Source organism: Alosa sapidissima, chromosome 15 (genome assembly GCF_018492685.1).
Source record: "Alosa sapidissima isolate fAloSap1 chromosome 15, fAloSap1.pri, whole genome shotgun sequence".
NCBI lineage: Eukaryota > Metazoa > Chordata > Actinopteri > Clupeiformes > Clupeidae > Alosa > Alosa sapidissima.
The window spans coordinates 24,912,734-24,932,420 of NC_055971.1; the positions used below are offsets into that span (position 1 = coordinate 24,912,734).

At 42.7% G+C, this 19,687-nt stretch overlaps 1 protein-coding gene across 1 annotated transcript in view; it reads right to left on the reverse strand.

Annotated features, from left to right (window-relative positions):
- LOC121683471 (E3 ubiquitin-protein ligase rnf213-alpha-like) overlaps positions 1-10,228 on the reverse strand; it is a 140,184-nt gene extending 129,956 nt beyond the window's left edge. The window contains exons 1-3 of the mRNA XM_042063102.1: positions 10,129-10,228; positions 6,707-6,784; positions 5,635-5,692 (exon numbers count right to left, since the gene is read on the reverse strand). Of these exons, the coding sequence (XP_041919036.1) occupies positions 5,635-5,692; positions 6,707-6,748 (100 nt within the window). The 5' untranslated portion in view covers positions 6,749-6,784; positions 10,129-10,228. The remainder of the gene's footprint in view (positions 1-5,634; positions 5,693-6,706; positions 6,785-10,128) is intronic.
- Positions 10,229-19,687: the final 9,459 nt, after the last annotated feature.

Sequence of the window (19,687 nt, forward strand, 5' to 3'; positions counted from 1 at the left end):
AATTGAAGTCAGAGTTGGTCCGTCCAGTCAATAGTCCAGCATTCAGGCCGCTCCATTATTATGACCGCCGCGCAGCGAAGCGGCGGTCATATAGGTTTAGTCAGATTTTTTTTTTTTTTTTTTTTTTTTTTTTCTTTTTCGCATGCCCAAATTTCCGTCAATGATTCCCGGGACACTGAAAGACCGGGGTACACGAAACTTGGTGGACATGTAACCCCACATGGATAGCATGGAACCATCGTTTTTCGTTTTGATCTGTAGCCCCCCCCCGCTGAATTGGACCCCCCGAAAGGAGGGTAGGGCAGACACAGTTTTCTGTGAATATCTCGAAAACCGTAGGGTTTAGGAGGACCATTTTTTTTTTTGTATGTTGATCTCAAGGGGCCATGTCAACCCATTCCATAACCACTCATTTCATGTATAGCGCCACCTAGTTAAACACAAAAAAGTAAAAATGAGGTGGTGTAATTGAAGGTATCTGTGACCTAACATAGTCAAAACTGCACGAAATTGGAAGTGTAGGATCATTATGACACCCTCTGTATGCACGCCAAGTTTTGTGGAATTCCGTTCATGGGGGGCCACACAATAAATTAATTTATGTTACTATACACCAACTGGCCTGTAGGTGGCCGGAGACAGTTTTCTGTGAATATCTCGAGAACCGTAGGGCCTAGGAGGTCCACCTTTTTTATGTATGTTGGTCTTAAGGGGGCATGTCAACCCATCCCATTACCACTTATTTCATGTATAGCGCCACCTAGTTAAAAATTAAAAAGCAAAATATTAGGTGTTTTCATCTCAATATCTCTGGCTGACAAGGTCAAAACTGCACGAAATTAAAAGTGTAGGATCATTATGACACCCTCAGAATGCATGCCAAGTTTTGTGTACTTTCGTTCATGGGGGGCCTTACAATAAAATAATTTATGTGTACATTTAGTGACGTACACCAACAAGGATTCCCGGGACACTGAAAGACCGGGGTACACAAAACTTGGTGGGCATGTACCCCCACATGGATAGCATGGAACCGTCATTTTTCGTTTTCATCTGCAGCCCCCCCGCTGGACTGGACCCCCCGAAAGGAGGGTAGGGCAGACACAGTTCTCTGTGAATCTTTTATGGTATGTTGGTCTCAAGGGCCCACGTCAACCTGGCTCATAATCACTCATTTGTGATTTGCCCCCCCCCCGGTAAAAAATGAAAATCAGTAGGATTAAAAGAAAGCCAAAATAAATATTCATCATCATCATCATGGCTGCATTTTCAGTATTGGCGAGAAGTAGTCGTTTGTCCACTAGATGGCGCATCGTTGCAGTGAGACGTAATTTTGTTGGAAGTTAAAAGTGGGTTGGAAAAAACAATGGACGCTTCATACAAGGACTGTAATTTACCGCAGCGAACATCTAATAAGGATAGGACGATGTTCACATGAAGTGTAATTCCCATTTCTTCTTGAAGCCGAAATAAATCTGAGGATGTTGCACAGTTTTGAAAATGAACATTAAGGGTTGTTTTAGGACATGTTTGAGTAGCCTACTACAGTATGCCCATTGCCAGCCACCCTGAGAAGTCAAAGGCGATTCAAAATTAGTCAGAAAAGTCGAGACAGGACCAATCATCAAAATTTCGGTGTCCACCACTCTAGTTCATCCAAAACAAACCAGAAAAGGGCCTGAAAGTGCTAAAAAACTGAAGAGGAGGAAAAACTTTAAGGAGGATTTCGCTGAAAAACGGCAGCGCTCTCACAAAAACTCGTTTGGAAAAGAAAGGATATCATGTGGTCTTATCACCTTCTCACAGAGAATAGCGCAGACAAGTGTGAAAACAAAGGCCTGTCTGAACGTGTACTGAAATAACTGAACATAATCTGAACAAAACCTACCCCCTACCAGGTTAAAGTGCCCATATTATGAAAAAAATCACTTTTTCTGGGATTTGATGTGTTATTGTGTGTCTCTGGTGCTTCCACACGCATACAAACTTGAAAAAAAAAAACACCCATGCTGTTTTGAGTAAGATAAGGGTTTCTGGATGTATCCTGCCTTCAGCCTCCAGGGTGAGCTGGTCAAAATCGGCAAGGCTTTTGACATCACAAGCCGAAACATTTCAATATTCCCACCCACCACCTCCTTTTAGGGCAATTACGTTACGTAAATATAATGGAAACCTATGGAGCTGCATCGAAGTGGGCAGGGAAAAGCATTTATACTTACTAAATCGTTGAACAAACGTGAATAAAAGGCACAAAATAAGGTTGGTGTAAGAGTTATCTGTTTGTTCATGGGATTCATTCTAATTCCATCACTTACATCCTACAACTAGGTGAGATAGCTAAGCTTATGTTTTAGGCTACTGAAGTTCCACTGTTAGATAGCTAGCTAGCAAGCTAACCGTTTTACATAGAGATTATGGTAGGCTAAGTGTTAGCTACGGGCTATACTATGTAAAACGAAGGTGTAGTAGATGTTAGGGGATTTTGAATTGGCGTGTTTCAGACGTTGCATAATCAACACCCCACCTCTCCACACCAAGCCTACGAGTTCAACTGTTTTTTTAAGCCTACATATCTCAGAAAATAATGTAGATACAAGCTTAGACCTTTGCACAGTAGTTGTTGGGTAATATTTAGCATTATTGACATAGTATGAAGCAAAGCCAAGATGGTCAGGCTAGGCCGGTGGCATTTGTTGATTTGGCACGAATGACCCTGGTAACAGTTAATAGAGGGGGCGTGGGTAAGTGAGCAGCAGCTCATTAATATGTAATGAGCAGCAGAAACAGCACACTTTGACAGGGACTGAAAAAGAGTGTAATAGAGGTAGATAAGAATCTTTTCCTACAAGCTATTTCCAGCAAACAACTTCAGAAACATGTTTTCTGGAACTCATAGACCTATTTTAACTTGTTGAAAAATAGTTATAATATGGGCACTTTAAGAGCAATAAGAGCATATGTTGTTACTTACATAGCCTGATAATTTTTGAACATTTTGGAACTGAAATCCCAAGTTTACCGCTTAGTCTGGATTAACATACCCAGTTAAGCCAGTAAACCTGCTTTCGGGAATACCCCCCAGGTTAGTTCAGTGGCATAAATTCCCATAGTTGGGATTACGTTAACCATACTAATGGAACGGAACTCTTACTAAAATTAGCGAGACTTATCGAAATAAGCCAGGTTTGGCCTTTAGCAAGGTTGATGGAATACCCCTTTGGGCCATAAAAACATAAACTGTTCCAACAAATGACTGACAAGATGCGCATTTAGGAGAGTTTCAATTCAGTGTTTCCCCTACAATGTATTTAACAGTGGCGCAGCGCCGCTGCAACATAATATCACGAGATTCACTTAACACACTGTAAAAGCACAACGGCCAACGTCATCTCGAAATTGTTTTCTGAAAGTCTTGAGTAAGTTATGTGCATCAAATCCGCACTTAGCCTCTCATTATTCAGGACATATATGCGGCATGATGTGTCAGGTGATTACAAGCCCAAAGACAAGTCTGCAGCCCATATGGCTAGCCTACGTTCTGAACACGGTTACATTGTTTAGCTATCCGACTGATGGGGTCTTGCTCCGCCACAGTGTAGCCTATGGTGTCATCGTTCACTTGTAGGTTACACAATAAATAGCCTACTTATAGGCCTGGTGACAATAAAAAATGATATTAGTTATATTTCATCACGAAGCTGTTTGTATGCCGTGAATTCGCTTGTAGCCTATGCCATATGTTAAGCTTGAGCAATTCCTCTGATCCAAAGCCTGCTTTGACACATTGACACTAATGTGAAACATGCATCCTCCTCTCCTAGCCTACATCAAATAAAAGAAACCAATTCATGATTACCGAAATGAATTTAACATGGGGGAAAAAAAGTTTGTTGCGATTTAGCCTACTGTTGTGATGCGGTTCTTTCTGCTGATTGGATTTACCCCCGTGTCGTCAACTCTGAGAACTCTTGCTCCGGCTGACAATTTTATCCAGAGAGCTGATTTCCCAAAGATGAGCCTCCATCAACATTCAACGACAAATTATTAAAACGTAAGTAATGCAATAGAGTAAACCAATGTGCTACAAGGTGTATGGTCTTAACGTTAATTGTAGCCTAGACTTGTAACGTTAGCGTAGGGCTATATGTAATGTTTGCATGGGAAAGCTAGGCGAACACAGTCTAGGCCTGTTTAAACTGTCTGATAGTTAAAGGAAATATGAGCATATGTTGGCATATACGTATAGCCTAAATTCTGTCCACTTAGCTATAATAGGCTATCACAAACAGACCTTTTCTACATTTACGGCATTAGACATATAGGAGCCTACATTCTCTTATCAGAAAGACGTGTTCTCATAACTTCAGCGTTCTCTTGACGGTGAGACGAACGGTCGCACTTCAATCAAGTAGCCTAGGTCTTTTTCGAGTTAATTGTGAGTGAGTTGTATGGTAACTGTGGGAGTGATGTAGAAGAAAAGTGAGTATTTACTTTTTTATACGTGGGTTTGTTGTTTTGGGACTGAGAAATAGACTACAAGGAGAGCATCTGGCTACGTGCATGCGTGTCAGCATTAATGCCCCCCCCCCCCCCCCACAATTCAATTCAATTACCAAAGAGCCTTAGAGATGTTCTTTGAAAAGCCCAGAAAAATTAAGTGCTCGCAGATTGGGTGTGGTCTTTGCCATTAAGACAAATTTAAATAAATTGTAAATAATCTTTTTCTGGGTTGTGCCATTTCATTTTTCTTCTATCATTTTTAACCAATAATGTAAAAGAAAGCTGAAAATGCCCCCCCCCCCCCGCCAAGTAATAGCACCGCTGCTGGAAAAATTTCTAGGGGAAACACTGCAATTGCACAGTAGGGAGGGAGTAGCGAGCTACTAGCACTCTGTTTTGTTTGAACGTCAACAGAAGTGACGTTACCCAGCATCGCTTAGAGCGCCTTTAAGACTAGGCACAGAATTCCTCTCATGGAATGACTGTCACTCCACTGAAATGGCTCCGAAGCCTTAAAAGCATTCAGAGCAGTAGCTTGTTACTCACCTTGCTTGACTCATCAGCTGCTTTTGACATGGTCAACCCTAATATCCATACTCTCAAACGTGGGCATTACAGGCAAAGCACACTTCTGGTTTGAATCCTACCTCTGAGCGATGGTTCATTTTGTAGTGACTAGGGCAAACGTCGACATCTCACCACCACAGGGGTGCCCCAAAGCTCAGTGCTGTGGCCCTTTCTCTTTGCAAACACCTTGCTGGGCCCAATTATCCACTTGCATGGCTTCTCACATCACTGCTACACAGATGATGCCAGACTTTTTCTGTCTTTCCCAATGAACAACACCAAAGTCTCGGCACTGTGCTTGGATTGTCTCTCTGACATATCCACTTAGATGAAGGAACAACTAAACCTCTCTTAAGAACTCTTGGTCTTCTTAGCCAAACAAATCATACATCATAACATCAAAATCGACTCTTCTCTTGTCTTGCTCCAAAAAAGGCTGTAAGAAACGTAGGTATCCTGATAGATGAACAACTAACCTTCTCTGACCATGTCACCTCTGTCACCCAGGCATGCTAAGCACTATTCAGTATGAGAAAAATCAGGCAGGAATAAACTCAAAATACTTACCCTCACTCCTATCAGGAATGTGTGACTCTGACAACACTCGTCCTATGTTAAGATGAGCCTAAAACAATATGTTTAATGATTACAGTACAATGATTACAATTAAAGTTGAAATGCACATATGTTAAAGACACTAATCAAAGTGGAGCATTTCAGGGTTTTTTTTCTTTTTTGAAAAGGTTGTTGCCTAACTTCTGTTGCGATCTTGGTAGTTAGAACAATCATTCATTGGTCTTTCTAGAAATGGTAGGGTTGATTGATGGTTAGAAGAACTATTCTTTCTAGAAATACCCAATCACAAACATGTTCAGAAAATTTGGTGGGTCGAAAAACAGCTCCAATTTGTGATGTCGTCATTGTCATTGGTTATGACAGAATGATGTAAACCTCCCTCCTGGAACCTTAAAGGAGAAATCCCGTGATTTTTCACATAGATCTCCATTTCTCAAGGTCACAGAGTACTGTTGGTACGAAAAAACCTGAAAACAACCGGTTTTACCTAGCTCGAGTTGCTAGTGTCAACAGCTGAAGCAGGCAGGCAGCTACAGCATCTTGGTGACCTCGAAAAACAGATGTGAAAAATAGCCGGATTTCTCCTTTGAGAGACGTGCAAGTGATAGAGCTAGCATCCTATGGTTTTAACTCAATTACTAGCACGCTCAACTCCCAATCCGGGGTGCTGCAGTTTGAGGGTTCAAGTTTGGAGTAGAAAAGGCCTGAGCCTCAAGGTAAACACAATGCAGATTATATTGGTGCTGTGACCCCGTTTGGGAGTGAGGTTCAGATGGATGAGTGCAGCATAGCCAGCTGGTACGTAGCTGTACAGTAGATGTGCAAACCCACGCAAAACTGTCACATCCATAACGCCAACTAAATACCATGGCATTGTGTTGGCATTATGGATGTGACAGTTTGGCAATTTGCAATTTTTGACCAAAACTACTGTGGTTTCAAGAACCAGTGAGTAGGTTGGTGTTTAAACAAAAATTGCATCACACCACAATGACTCAGCAACGACTTTTACATGTTTTTTTTTTCTTAAAGAAACAAACCCCAGAATAGGAGTATGTCTTACATTTGCATTTTCCTCCTCTTCTTGCAATGGAGAATCCATCATTGACTCTTCTTAACACCACATTGGCTTTAGTCTCACCTGGAAAGAATATCAGAAGACATTTTTTTTAAGTAATTGGCCTGATTCCAACTGAGCTAATGTCAAATGAGGTTCCTGCACATATGGCTCTTTAGAAGTAAAAAAAAGAGTAATTGGTAAGGAATAATTGGTAAGGACCTTAGGAGGTACACAATTATTTGACGGCCACTTCTTTTCTAATAAATATAATGGGCTATATTATATATTTCAAAGTAAGAGCGAGCCTCTCCACCCTATCAGTGAATAAGGCCTCTGGCTTGGACCTTATCCCCTCCAGGTTTCTTAGGGATAGTGCTGAGGTTACACGTAGTATTCTTACTCATGTCATAAATCTGTCGATAAGTCAGGGTGTTTTCCCAAACAAGATGAAGAATGCCAGGGTGGTTCCTCTTTTTAAGAAAAATAGCAGAGCTAATGTTGGGAATTATAGGCCAGTCTCAATTCTTTCAACCATATCAAAGATTATTGAGCGTCTTGTGTATGAACAGGTCGAGGACTATCTTATCTGGCATGATCTGTTATATGAGCTTCAGTCTGGCTTCAGAGCTGCACATTCTACTGACACATGTCTCATCCACCTCTTTGACTATGTGCGTCAGAATTTAGATCTAGGAAATTATGTTGGTATGCTTCTACTCGACCTGCAAAAAGCATTTGATACCATGAACCACAATATTTTGATTTCTAAATTGCAGTGCATGGGTTTTAGCAACTCAGCACTCCAATGGTTCACTTCTTACCTAACAGATACGACACAGGTTTGCGATGTAGAGGGGACCCTCTCTGATCCACAGAGTATAGCATGTGGGGTGCCGCAAGGCTCTATCCTGGGGCCCCTGTTATTTCTATTGTACATAAATGACATGTCAGCTGTGGTACAGTGCAAATTGTTATTATATGCCGATGATTCTGCTTTACTTGTCCCAGGGGGTAACGTAAAAGACATTGAAAATACTCTTGGTCATGAGCTTGAGTCTGTCAACCAGTGGCTGGTAGACAATAAGCTCTCTATGCATCTGGGAAAGACTGAATCCATCTTGTTTGGTACGAAAAGGAAGTTGGCAAAATCAAATACTTTAAAAGTATATGTAAAAAATGTGTAATGGGTATGAAATTGTGTCTAAATCAAATGTCACATATGTGGGTCTAACATTGGATCAATCACTTATTGGTGAATCTATTGCAGCACAAGTTTTAGACAAATGTGCCTGTAAATTGAAGTTTTTATATCGCAAGACAAAGCCCCCCTGTACTCATAATGGTAGGGAGGAGTTTAAAAAAGTAGGCCTACTACCTGTGCATTTAAGAGTTGAACAACTTAAGCTGAATCCTATGTTCAACATTGTAAATGGTCAGGCTCCCAAATATTTAGGCTCTAATGTCACCATGGTCCACACACAGCATAGGCATAACACCAGGGCTAGCATCCGCTCCTGCTTAGTACCTAGAACTAAAAATGCAGGTAAAAGTTCTTTCTTTTATACTGGTATCATGGCTTGGAATAGTTTGCCTACTGCTACACAACTCCTAGCATCAAGGGGGAGTTTTAAAAGACAGGTAAAGCAGATTTTATGGAATAAGGTGGATATGTATTGATCATTTGGATATTTTTTTTTCTGCAGTTGTGTCTTTCTTATTTATTTGTTATATGGTATGTCCCCACCCCCCAGTCTGAGTATTGTCTGTTCCTTGTCTATTTGTTTCATGTGTTCAACACCAAGGACCATGCTGGAAATAAGTTTTGTACTTTTGCATGTCATCCTTTGGATTGCTGCATTTTATTGTATTTGATCCTGAAATAAATCAAATCAAATCAAATTCATGGCCACCATATGGCGGCATGGCACTGCGGTTCTGCAGCCTTACCCTTTATTACCCTTTACCCTCTATTTAGATGTAAACTGTGTCATCTGGTGGCCGTGCAGCGCAAAAGCAGCATGAAATATTTAATTTAATAGGAAAGTACGGTAGAAAATCTTGTTTCTTACTAATTATTATTCTAATCCATCTAGTATTTCTTCTTAAACTTCGTTCCTTTATAAATTGTGGTGTATCATTAAGGACATCAGTGTTTCCCACAGAATTGAATTTTATGTGTGGTGGTAGATTGGCAGAATTAACTTGAATGCAACAATTTTTTTTAAAAAATAGCGCAGCGTGGTTATGATGCAGTTTTAAGCACAATTTAGCCAGTCGACTTTTATGCAATTGCATAAAAAATTTGCAATTGCAAATATATTGTTGAGAGACAAGGAGAGGCTGTGCAAAATGGGGCATAGCTCTACAATGAGCGAATTCCATCCAATTTAAATAGCACAACATGGAAAATCATTGTGTGGTGGTCTGGTCAGTGTTGATATTGTGGTGGGCCGCCACAAATAAGTCAACGTATAGGAAACACTGGACATTTTTGAATGCAATTACCTTTACCTTGAATACAATTAATCTTTGACAATAGATGACCATAAATTTGAGCAATGAGCAGTCTTAGGGGCTGGCAATTTGCATTAAGATTTCTTCACATTGCTTAAGGCAGTTTCTGTTATTCTTGCTGTATTTTGTACCAAAATGTAGTTTATTATCAGAGTGAAATGGTTGCTGCTATAAGTCAGTGGCATAGTTTGAGCACATGATTCCCCTTGGGGATCAATAAAGTATCTATCTATTATCGAAGTATTGCTTTGACGTGTTGAATTGAAGTCAATGGGAGCCGTAGGCTACATCTTACAACAGCGATGACCAACGATTATTTGTCCGGATGGGTGCCAGTGCACCCCCCAGTCACATTAGCTACAAGAGACAGCGGCAGGGCAGGCTGCCATTAAGCGACGAGCTTGCCCTGCTCATTACCAACCTCTTACTTTACCACTAGACCCCTGCCCTGCCCAAACTGATACAGGATATTGGTCGAGTAGGCTACAGTGGACAGCTCGTTGAGATGAAAATTATGATAGTGGCGTCGTTTGCGTTGCTTATTATATTCGAATAACCTACCTAGCCCTGATTTTAGGCTTATTACGCGACATGAATACGCTGACTGATACTGTAAATCAAGCCGAGTGATTTGATGTAGCCATACGGGATCGTGACAAAGCATTATTTGTAAACGGTAGCTTAGCCTAATTGGACCCCGACACCACAGACTATCCAATTAAGCTATATGCCGCTTAGAAGCAATCTTATCAATTGTGGTTTGGCTGCAGGCGGGAAATAAAATAGCAAATGATCAAATCAGTGCAATAAAATGTAAACAATATTTCCCCATGCATGCATTGTCAATAGAGCGATTGTTTATAGAGCGGATTATGATATCTTAAATCACTAATCCATTCTATTTGACCTACCTGTTTCTTTTCCTTTGAAATATTCGACTGTAAACCTTTGTGAGCTCTCCGAAAGATTGCCCTGGATGTAAAGTAGAAGTAGCCTATTTTGCAGTGAGTTTAAATAGGCTCGTTCAAGCATGCGCAAATATGAATCGAAAGTGAAAGGGGATAGCTTAACATTTAGTCACATGATTTCTGGCAACCAGCTCAGTAGTGCACCTCCGCAGAAATATTTAACAACACTATCCTGTAGTTTATATTATTCTTTTGATCTTATATATATTAGTGTCACTCCGTAAGATGACATCAGAAAAATGTACAGTGGTCTTCTTTCCAGAGCTGTACATATGTATCCACTCCATATGCTTCCACCTCTGAACTTCTCTGTTGGTATAGTGTTTTTAGGGTGATGTGCAGTGCCATTTCTCCACCAAAAATGGTGTGCAGTATGGCAGCCAAAAAGTTACATTTGGCTCTTGTCTGACCAGACTACATTATGCAATTCATTCAGGTATAGGCTTGTCCAAATGTTGTGTGGCAAACTTTAAACATACTTTATTTCAGTAATGGAGTCTTGCAGGGTGAGTAAAAGTACATATGAGGCCATGGTGTGGAGTGCATTGCCTATTGTTTTCTCTGTAACAATTGTAGCCTACCTCCTGCCTCCAAGTCTTTTTAGAGTTTTTTCTAAGTGGGTCCTGACTCTTGGGCTCTTCTTCTTACTATCCTTCTGTGGTCAGAAATCTTTTAAGAAGCTCCTGTGTGTGGCTGGTTGATGATAGAGTGATGTTCCTTCCACTTGCCGATAATGACCCCAATGAGCTAATGGAAATATACTTACAGTAGTGACAAAAATGTTGACGTGTTCCATACTTATCTCCCCCACTGTAAATAGTCTAGGTAATACATTTTAAACGGGCAAAGTACAAAGTCAGTGAAGGAGCAAGCCAGCAAGGTGTCCCTTGCAGGAACTTAATCTATTGTGTGGCTTGTGAAAGCAATGAGTTGACCCACAAATGTCTGTGCATAAAGGCACCCTTAACATTTTTTTTACCTTAACATAACGTTTCCAAAATCAGTTTGATGGTGCATAACAACCCTCTGTAGGCAATTACCAACCTAGCAACTTTCTAGTTTCGGGTAAGAAACTGTCCCCTCCCTCCAAAAAAACTGTTACTGTATGCTACAGAGGTCTGTTTCTACAGACTGCTGTCCCAGTGTATTCCCTCCATATTATATTGAAGTTATGCTCATACTTTCTTGCAAAAGAGCTTATTTAGTTTGTTTAACCAGAGGGGGATCCCGAGAGCAGATAGATTCATATAATACACTAATTATAAAATTGGTTGTAGTTTGACATTAAACTTTGCACTTTGCCTATAATTTAACTTACACTGCTCTGGAAAAAGTATGGAATTTTGAAATAGAAAATGTGTAAGAACACTGAAGACAATCTGGAGCAGGGGAGGGATAAATTACAGTTGTAAGTACCTCTGGCTTAAACTTTTTAATGTTGACACACACTGAACTACTATACCCATTGTATAGTTTCTTTGTTTGCTTGCTGTTAGTCTAAATACAGAGAGCTGCACCCTCCAATGATACAGAATGTTCTGGGCTTTGTGCCAAGAGGATAGCGGCTGGCGTCAAACCGAGTGCTGTGGAATTTCCTCAATCTTCATAGAAATCTAGGGCCTATGATGTAGTATTAAACTTTGATTTTCCAAAGATATATCACCGATTTTTATAAGTTTCCTGCACACTTATGGATCATTGTTGGGAGGCTTATAGACTGGCGTGAACAAGTGCAAAAATATTTCTACAATAATGATTAATTTTGTCTTGTCAATCAAGGAAGAACATGATGTCAGCATGAGACACACTCTGTCCCTTTGTGCACTCCCTGTCTACCTGTGAGAGGATGATTCAGAGCTCTTCAAGACCTGCAATGCAAGTAATATTATTATAAAGTAATAGTGTATAAACATACAGGTGCAAACCATTTGAATATCATGGAAAAGTTCATTTTTCCCCATAATTTAATTCAAAAAGTGAAACTCATAGAATTTAATTACACATAAGGTGAAATATGTCTAGCCTTTTTTAAATATTATTATATTTTATCTTTTTATTATTACAGTTTAGAACTCACGGAAATCAAAAATCCAGTATCTCTTAATATTGGGATATAGAATTTATAATATAGAAATGTCGACCTGAGAAGAGCTCTAATCAGCTAATTAAGTCAAAATAATTGGCTGTGCTTTCCTGAGCCTTTAATTTCTCAGTCTGGGCAGGGCAATAGACTTTGCACTATATTCTATTTTTATAGATGCACCTGTATAGACAAACTTGAATATGTTTTCCAAAATGTTACATAATGAAAACAGCTATTGTAATTTTGCATTTTCTGTTTTAACACAGTGGTCAAATAATATACTGTATGCACAAAAAAATAGTTGGTGGCCTTATGGTTTCATTGAGGTTGATATAAGGATTATAATCTTGACAGAAGGTGTTGAGCATATGATGAGCATGTACTTTATGACTTGCAACCTTGCTTCTGGAACTAATTAGATTGATGATATTTTGCAGCAAGAAGAGGAGCCAGATATCAGTGACACTCCTGTTGCTCTCCACAACCGATGCAGACACCTTCGGCGCAGAGAAGTTTTTGTTGTTGTTGATGTTGTAAAAAGCTTCCACTCTGATTGTTGTTTATGTATAGGGGTTTCAAGTACTGATAATGATTGTGAGTACCTTTAAAAAGCCTATGTCAGAATGCTATAAACATGTTATTGATAGTCAGCTATAGAGGTATAAGCTATGCTCAGTGAGGGAGAAGTACTCCCAAGTTGACCTGGATAAAGATTTAAAAAAAAAAAAAAACATGTGTTCAGCCTGATCAAGACTGGATACATTGAAATATTCAATTGTGTTTTATACCGTATGTTTAATCTTCTGATGATGGTTAATGCCTGCAATAACACAGGTTGTTTTTTAACTTTCTGAATAAAGAACTTGAATTGTATCAAAGAAGGCTGTCTATATTTTTGAGAACTTATTATGACCGCCGCTCAGCGAATTAGTCAGATTTTTTTTTTTTTTTTTTTTTTTTTTTTTTTTCCGCATGCCCAAATTTCCATCAATGATTCCCGGGACACTGAAAGGCCGGGGTACACGAAACTTGGTGGGCATGTAACCCCACATGGATAGCATGGAACCATCGTTTTTCGTTTTGATCTGTAGCCCCCCCGCTGGACTGGACCCCCCGAAAGGAGGGTAGGGCAGACACAGTTTTCTGTGAATATCTCGAAAACCGTAGAGTTTAGGAGGACCATTTTTTTTTTTGTATGTTGATCTCAAGGGGCCATGTCAACCCATTCCATAACCACTCATTTCATGTATAGCGCCACCTACTTAAACACAAAAAAGTAAAAATGAGGTGTTGTAATCGAAGGTATCTGTGACCTAACATAGTCAGAACTGCACGAAATTGGAAGTGTAGGATCATTATGACACCCTCTGTATGCACGCCAAGTTTTGTGGAATTCCGTTCATGGGGGGCCACACAATAAATTAATTTATGTTACTATACACCAACTGGCCTGTAGGTGGCCGGAGACAGTTTTCTGTGAATATCTCGAGAACCGTAGGGCCTAGGAGGTCCACCTTTTTTATGTATGTTGGTCTTAAGGGGGCATGTCAACCCATCCCATTACCACTTATTTCATGTATAGCGCCACCTAGTTAAAAATTAAAAAGCAAAAAATTAGGTGTTTTCATCACAATATCTCTGGCTGACAAGGTCAAAACTGCTTGCATGCACATACACAGGCACACACACACACACACACACACACACACATAACATAAACATAACACAAACAATCAAGAATTTCTCAGAATTATGAACAGGCAAGATGGAGGTGGGGTTGTATAAAATGAATTTTACATGTGAAATCTATGAACTAATCATGTTTTGGTACTTGTTGTCTAGCAGATACCAGTGAGAATTGAGTGTGGATAATGCAATTTAGTGAGACAGTTAGAATCATATCGGCCTTTCAGCGTGATTTCTTTTTGTGGAAAAAATGTGCTGGACTGGGCGGCTGTTATATTTTGTACCGCTCTGCGGTACATCTAGTTTGAAATCTGTTTATTAGGAGTAGGTACCCATTCATGTTTTGTAGATTTAAGTTGTGTAGGCCTACCATTACATTTATAAAGTTAACGTTAAGTAGGTTTAGCTTATGCCCTCCTTACAGTGAAAAACTTTGCAAAGATTTGGAAAAGATTTTTGAAAGACTACACTCTCAGACCCTCTCACATCTAAAGACAATAGAGTTGTTGAGTCACAGACTAGTCACAGACTATGATTTACAACAACTAGGGATCATGCAGGGTCACTATTTACAAGACTGCTACTAGATTTTTTTTAAATTATTTCCATCGTGCATTACATATCAACAGGAACTCATATGATAGCCTATTCATATCAAAGTCATTTTTTCGTGTTTCTGCAGCATTGTTTTATGTGTGACATCCCTAAGAGATATAGAGTTGTTCTGTGACGTGATAGCCGACTAATAATTTATAAGAAATGAAATAACAATCATATAGGCTACAGCTGTCGCCTACTTTGCCCCTTCCTGTTTGGTGTTGGAGAGAGGTCACTATTGGTTTTTACATTGTTCATGTCACTATTTGCATGAGCCACTACTAAAAATACTTGCTATAATATCAAACATGTTTCACATTGTCATAACGGCAAATTAGAAAAAGACTGACTCCGACTGACTTAAAAAACGCTAGTGGCACCTTACACTAAACGATCTAGTTGACGGGAGCGCCCCGCCATTCCAGTACCCTGCCATTCCAGTACAACTCCCATGAATTCTGTCCGACTTTGGAAATTTAGTCTTTGAAAAATGGAAAGTCTTTAGCCTCCACAAGCCAGCCTTCTACCTCAAAGACACTTACAGTTAAGAACAAAACTAGATGTACCGCATAGCGGTACAAAATATGACCACCGCTCAGTCCTGTACATCCGTTCCGCGAAAAATAAATCACACTTCAATTTGTCTCCATATTTTACTCCATCCCCCACTCTCGAAACTTTTGTGTATGCTTGTTTGGCATGCCTGAGTGTGTGTGTGCGGCTGCACAGAAAGTAGCCTACTGGTGCTGAAAAGGTGAATAGATTGTAGAATAGCCAAAGAAGATGTACCATTGTTATAAAACCTTTAAAATCTCTAAACAATCACAAGTTGGGCAGTTCATCACAGTTCATCCATTGCAACTGGATTGATGAAAGGTCACTTACACCTGTAGGCTACATTGTATTTGGGAAAAGCAAAAGGTATCAGCATAATGTTATTTATTTATGAACAAAAACATCTCTGTCAGTTCCATGCCGTTTTCAACAGCTATCAAAAACAAAGGTCATTTTTGGATGGATGGATTTTTTGTGAATGTTTCTTCTTCTACATAAGATTTTAGTCATCTTTAGTTCATGTAATACTTTATTGTCAATGCACAAATTAAGTAACAGTAGTCTGAAACGAAATGCTGTTTTACATCTAACCAGTGGTGCAAATAACTGACATGTCCAAATGGGCCTTGATGAAATGCGTCGCTAGACTGTTCATACACATTTTAACGGGCCAAAGTTGAAGAGCTGTTGTCCGTTATTGTTCGTGCAAATATAGGCTGATTCATGTTCCCTTGCATTGTGTAACTGAGGTCCATGGCTAGTCTGGCTTTCACCAGACCAACCTCAATCTTTTAAGAAATCAAAAAATAAATAGCGGGCAGATCAGGCTGGGTTCACCCAGCCTAGTCCATAGGCACCCGATATTGTTTAATTTTCCGATTGAGATATACACGCTCTGGCTATTCTAAATGCAAAAATACATCAGGGAGTTATGACAAAACGGTAACTAACAAACTAGATCCTAATAGAAAGCTGTTAGCTTCCCTAAGCTACAGGTAGGATTATAAGGTAGGCCTATTTACAACATAACTTTGGAAACCAATGGCTTACACCTTACAGTATCAAGCGGACTTAAACTGCCATATCGTGGCGAAAAGTTGCCATTCACGCAGCTCCATGAGTCAAGGAAAGCGCGAATGAAGTAGTCACTTCTAAATGGGACCCACTACACAGTAGCTTAAGGTGTGTTGCTAAAGCAGCCATAATGAAATGAAGGTGTCATTGTTTGGATACTTCACACACACGTGCTTTTTAATTTCACAGACTACAACTACCAAGCTGGAATCAAATCACATCGATTCCCCTCTCACACCCTGCACGCACTTAAAACAAAATAAACAGGCGTCTCAGTCTCACGCATGTATAGGCAAAACTGTCAGACCGGTGTTGTGCCCCTTCTGGATCTGTTTCGACCTCACTCTGACCGTCACTACAGTCTAAAAAAGGAATGATCACCTTCGTTCTGCCTATCACCGAGACCATATGTCAACAAAGTCATGCCCATGACCTCCGGAAGCAGAACGACTCGAGCTTGTAAATAGCGGAGATTGCTCCCGGTTCAGTCTCTCACCTTGATCGCCTCATCTGAGACCTGTGATACGTGAGTACGTACTTTCACTGCTTTCTTGCTTTGACTGTGTTTGTTAGTCTGCATTTGGCAGTAACCTGTGTTTTTTTCAGGAAACTTCGTTTAACTTTGTTTAACTTGTTGACGCCTTTCCTGAGTTCACCCCATACCGCACGGCGGAGGGGCTAGTGTGAGCCTGCTGCCTGCGTTCGCGCACTGCTGCGGGCCGCCGTTTCAGTGTTATTTTCCTTTTGTGTGTGCCAGGTTTCCGGGTTGTTGTTTGTTAACTACTGTGTACCTTATCTGGCTGTTCGCAGCTAGTTGGGCTTGGTGTGAGCCTGCTGGGTGCGTTCGTGCACCGGCGTGGGCCACCGTTATTATTTCTGTTTACTGCTCTGGCAGCCGGAAGCTGTGTGGGCCTGATCAGCGCGTATGTGCTCGGCCGCTTAGGCGCTAATGTTACTGTGTGCTTCTTGTTAGCTTTGTTGTTGTGTGCTAGGCTACTTGCAAAAGGTAAGTTTAGCTGTTTGTGTCTGCTAGGTGCAGTCTTGTACGAGGTGCGGGCTGCTGTGTGTCTTTTCTCCAGTTGTCCACTGGTGTACGTCGGCGCGTGCGTTCGCGCACTGGTGGCCGCCTTCTTTGCGTATCTGTTGTGTACCCCGTCGCTGCTGTCCGCAGCTACCTGGGCCAGTGTGAGCCTGCTAAGCGTGTCCGCACGCTGCTTCAGGCCACCCGTGTACTGTATTACACCACTGCTGTATCTCTTTACGGGCTGCTGCTTGCAGACCCAGTGCGTTGTATGGCCAAGGTAAGTGCCTTATTGTATTGTATTGTATTGTATTGTGTTGTATTGCATTGTGTTTTTCTGTGGTAGGCTATGGCGGCACACTACTGCAGAGTCTGTAGGGCCACGATGGCCCCCAATGACGGGCATAGAGAGTGTCCCGCTTGCCTTGGGGCCGCCCACCTCCTGGAGGATGTCGACAGCCCCTGCAGCGCAGCCTGTGACCTTCCTAGGGAGGAACGGCTCCGCCGGGCTGACCAGGCATGTGGCCACGTGCGTGGACGGGACAGGCGGCGCTCACCCGACCGACCATCCCATGTCACGGGTGTTGAGTGCCTCCAAGATCCTGGGTCTTCAGGCCCCTATGCCAGACATGGCTTCCCTTGGGGGCGTCTGGGAAGGCGTCTCGCACAGCAGCCCACCACCCTGTATACCCGTGGCAGTGGATTACACGAAGGTGCTGCAGACGGCATGGGGTAAGTCGCTACAGTGCCCCCAATTTAATCCAGGTTGCCGTCAGCTGGCAAAGGCTGCCTATCCGGCCGACTCAGGGCTAGGGGATATGCCACCGGTCGAGCAGTCCATCGCCACCTGGACTTCCCTGGGGCCTGCCAATGCATCTCCGAATCCACGCTGCCCGCGTAAGGAGTGTGCCAAGACCGACCGTCTCATCAATCACTGCTTTTACGTATCAGCACGGGCAGCCCGTTTGGGCAACGCCCTGGCTATCACTCTGGCGGCTCTGCGAAAAACGATGAGCCCGGAGGACCATGATGCAAGGGCCCTGGTGGATGCCGCACTGTCAGCCCACTCCCAGCTGACGCGTGATGTGGGGAGTGCTATGGCCTCTGCGGTGCTGTGCCGTAGACAGGTGTGGCTTGCCCAAACCTCTCTCCCTGATGCCATCAGGACAGACCTGTTAGGTCTCCCCGTGGTGCCTGGGCATGTGTTCCATCCAGACTCCCAGGGGGTGCTGGACAGAGTGGAACAGGCTGGCGCTTCTAGAGAAACTGGTCAGCGTGTGTGCCACAGGCGGGCTCCGGTTCCCCACAGGGCAGCATCAGGTAAGTATGGGCGGTGGCAGCCCGCCCGAACACCACAGGTAAGTATCAACTCTGCTGCCCCACGGGATCGGCGCTTTCGTGCACCAGACCAGAGCTCAGCCCCAACTCCCTGGCCCAGAGGACAGCAAAGACCTCGACGGGGCGCAGGCAGAGGTGCAGGCCACGGGGGCGATCCTGCCTAGGGATCCGGGGCAGCCCATCGATTGCCCTTCCCAGCTGTCCAGGACCTCCTGGGAAGGGATTGTGCCAGACTCTTGGGTTGTGGCTACGGTGACTCACGGTTACCGCCTACAGTTTCGACGGCGGCCCCCTACGTTTTCAGGGGTCAAGATGACGTCTGTGAAAGACCCCCTTTTAAATTCCGTGCTTGTCAAGGAGGTCCAGGAGTTGCTTCTGAAAGGGGCCATCTCAGAAGTACCGCTGCACGCACGGCACACTGGGTTTTATTCCAAATATTTTATTGTGCCCAAAAAAGACGGAGGTTACCGGCCGGTCCTCGACCCCAGGCCCTTGAACCAGTACCTCAAGGTGCTGCCATTCAAAATGGTCCACGTTGGAATAGTGATTCGTTCCATCCAGGAAGGGGAGTGGTTTACGTCTCTGGATCTACAAGACGCGTACTTCCACGTCCCTATCTGCCCAGTACACAGGTCCTTCCTCCGCTTCGCCTTCCAAGGCAGGGTGTTCCAGTTTCAGGTCCTCCCATTTGGCCTTTCACTGGCCCCCAGAATTTTTACTCGCGTGGTGGCAGCCCCCTGCAGGTCCAGGGCCTAAAGATCACGGTTCTGATCCATATCCAGGCCCTGGGTTTCACGGTCAACTGGAAAAAGAGCAACTTGCAGCCCCGCCAGCAGGCGGATTTCCTTGGTGTCCTCCTCGACTCGGTCAGCATGACGGCGTCTCTCACTCCACGGAGGGCAGACAGCTTGACCGAGGCTCTGACAGGCTTTCGGCTGGGCAGACTGGTCACCGCCCACAAAGTCCAGAGGCTAATGGGCTTAATGGCCGCGGCAGCTGCGGTACTGCCATTGGGCCTGCTGAAGGCACGCCCCCTGCAGTGTTGGTTCAATGCCTTTCAGCTCCACCCGAGAGACGACAGGCATGTGAAGTTGCGGGTGTCTCCTGCTTGCATCCGAGCCCTGCGTCCTTGGACGGACAGGAGGTTC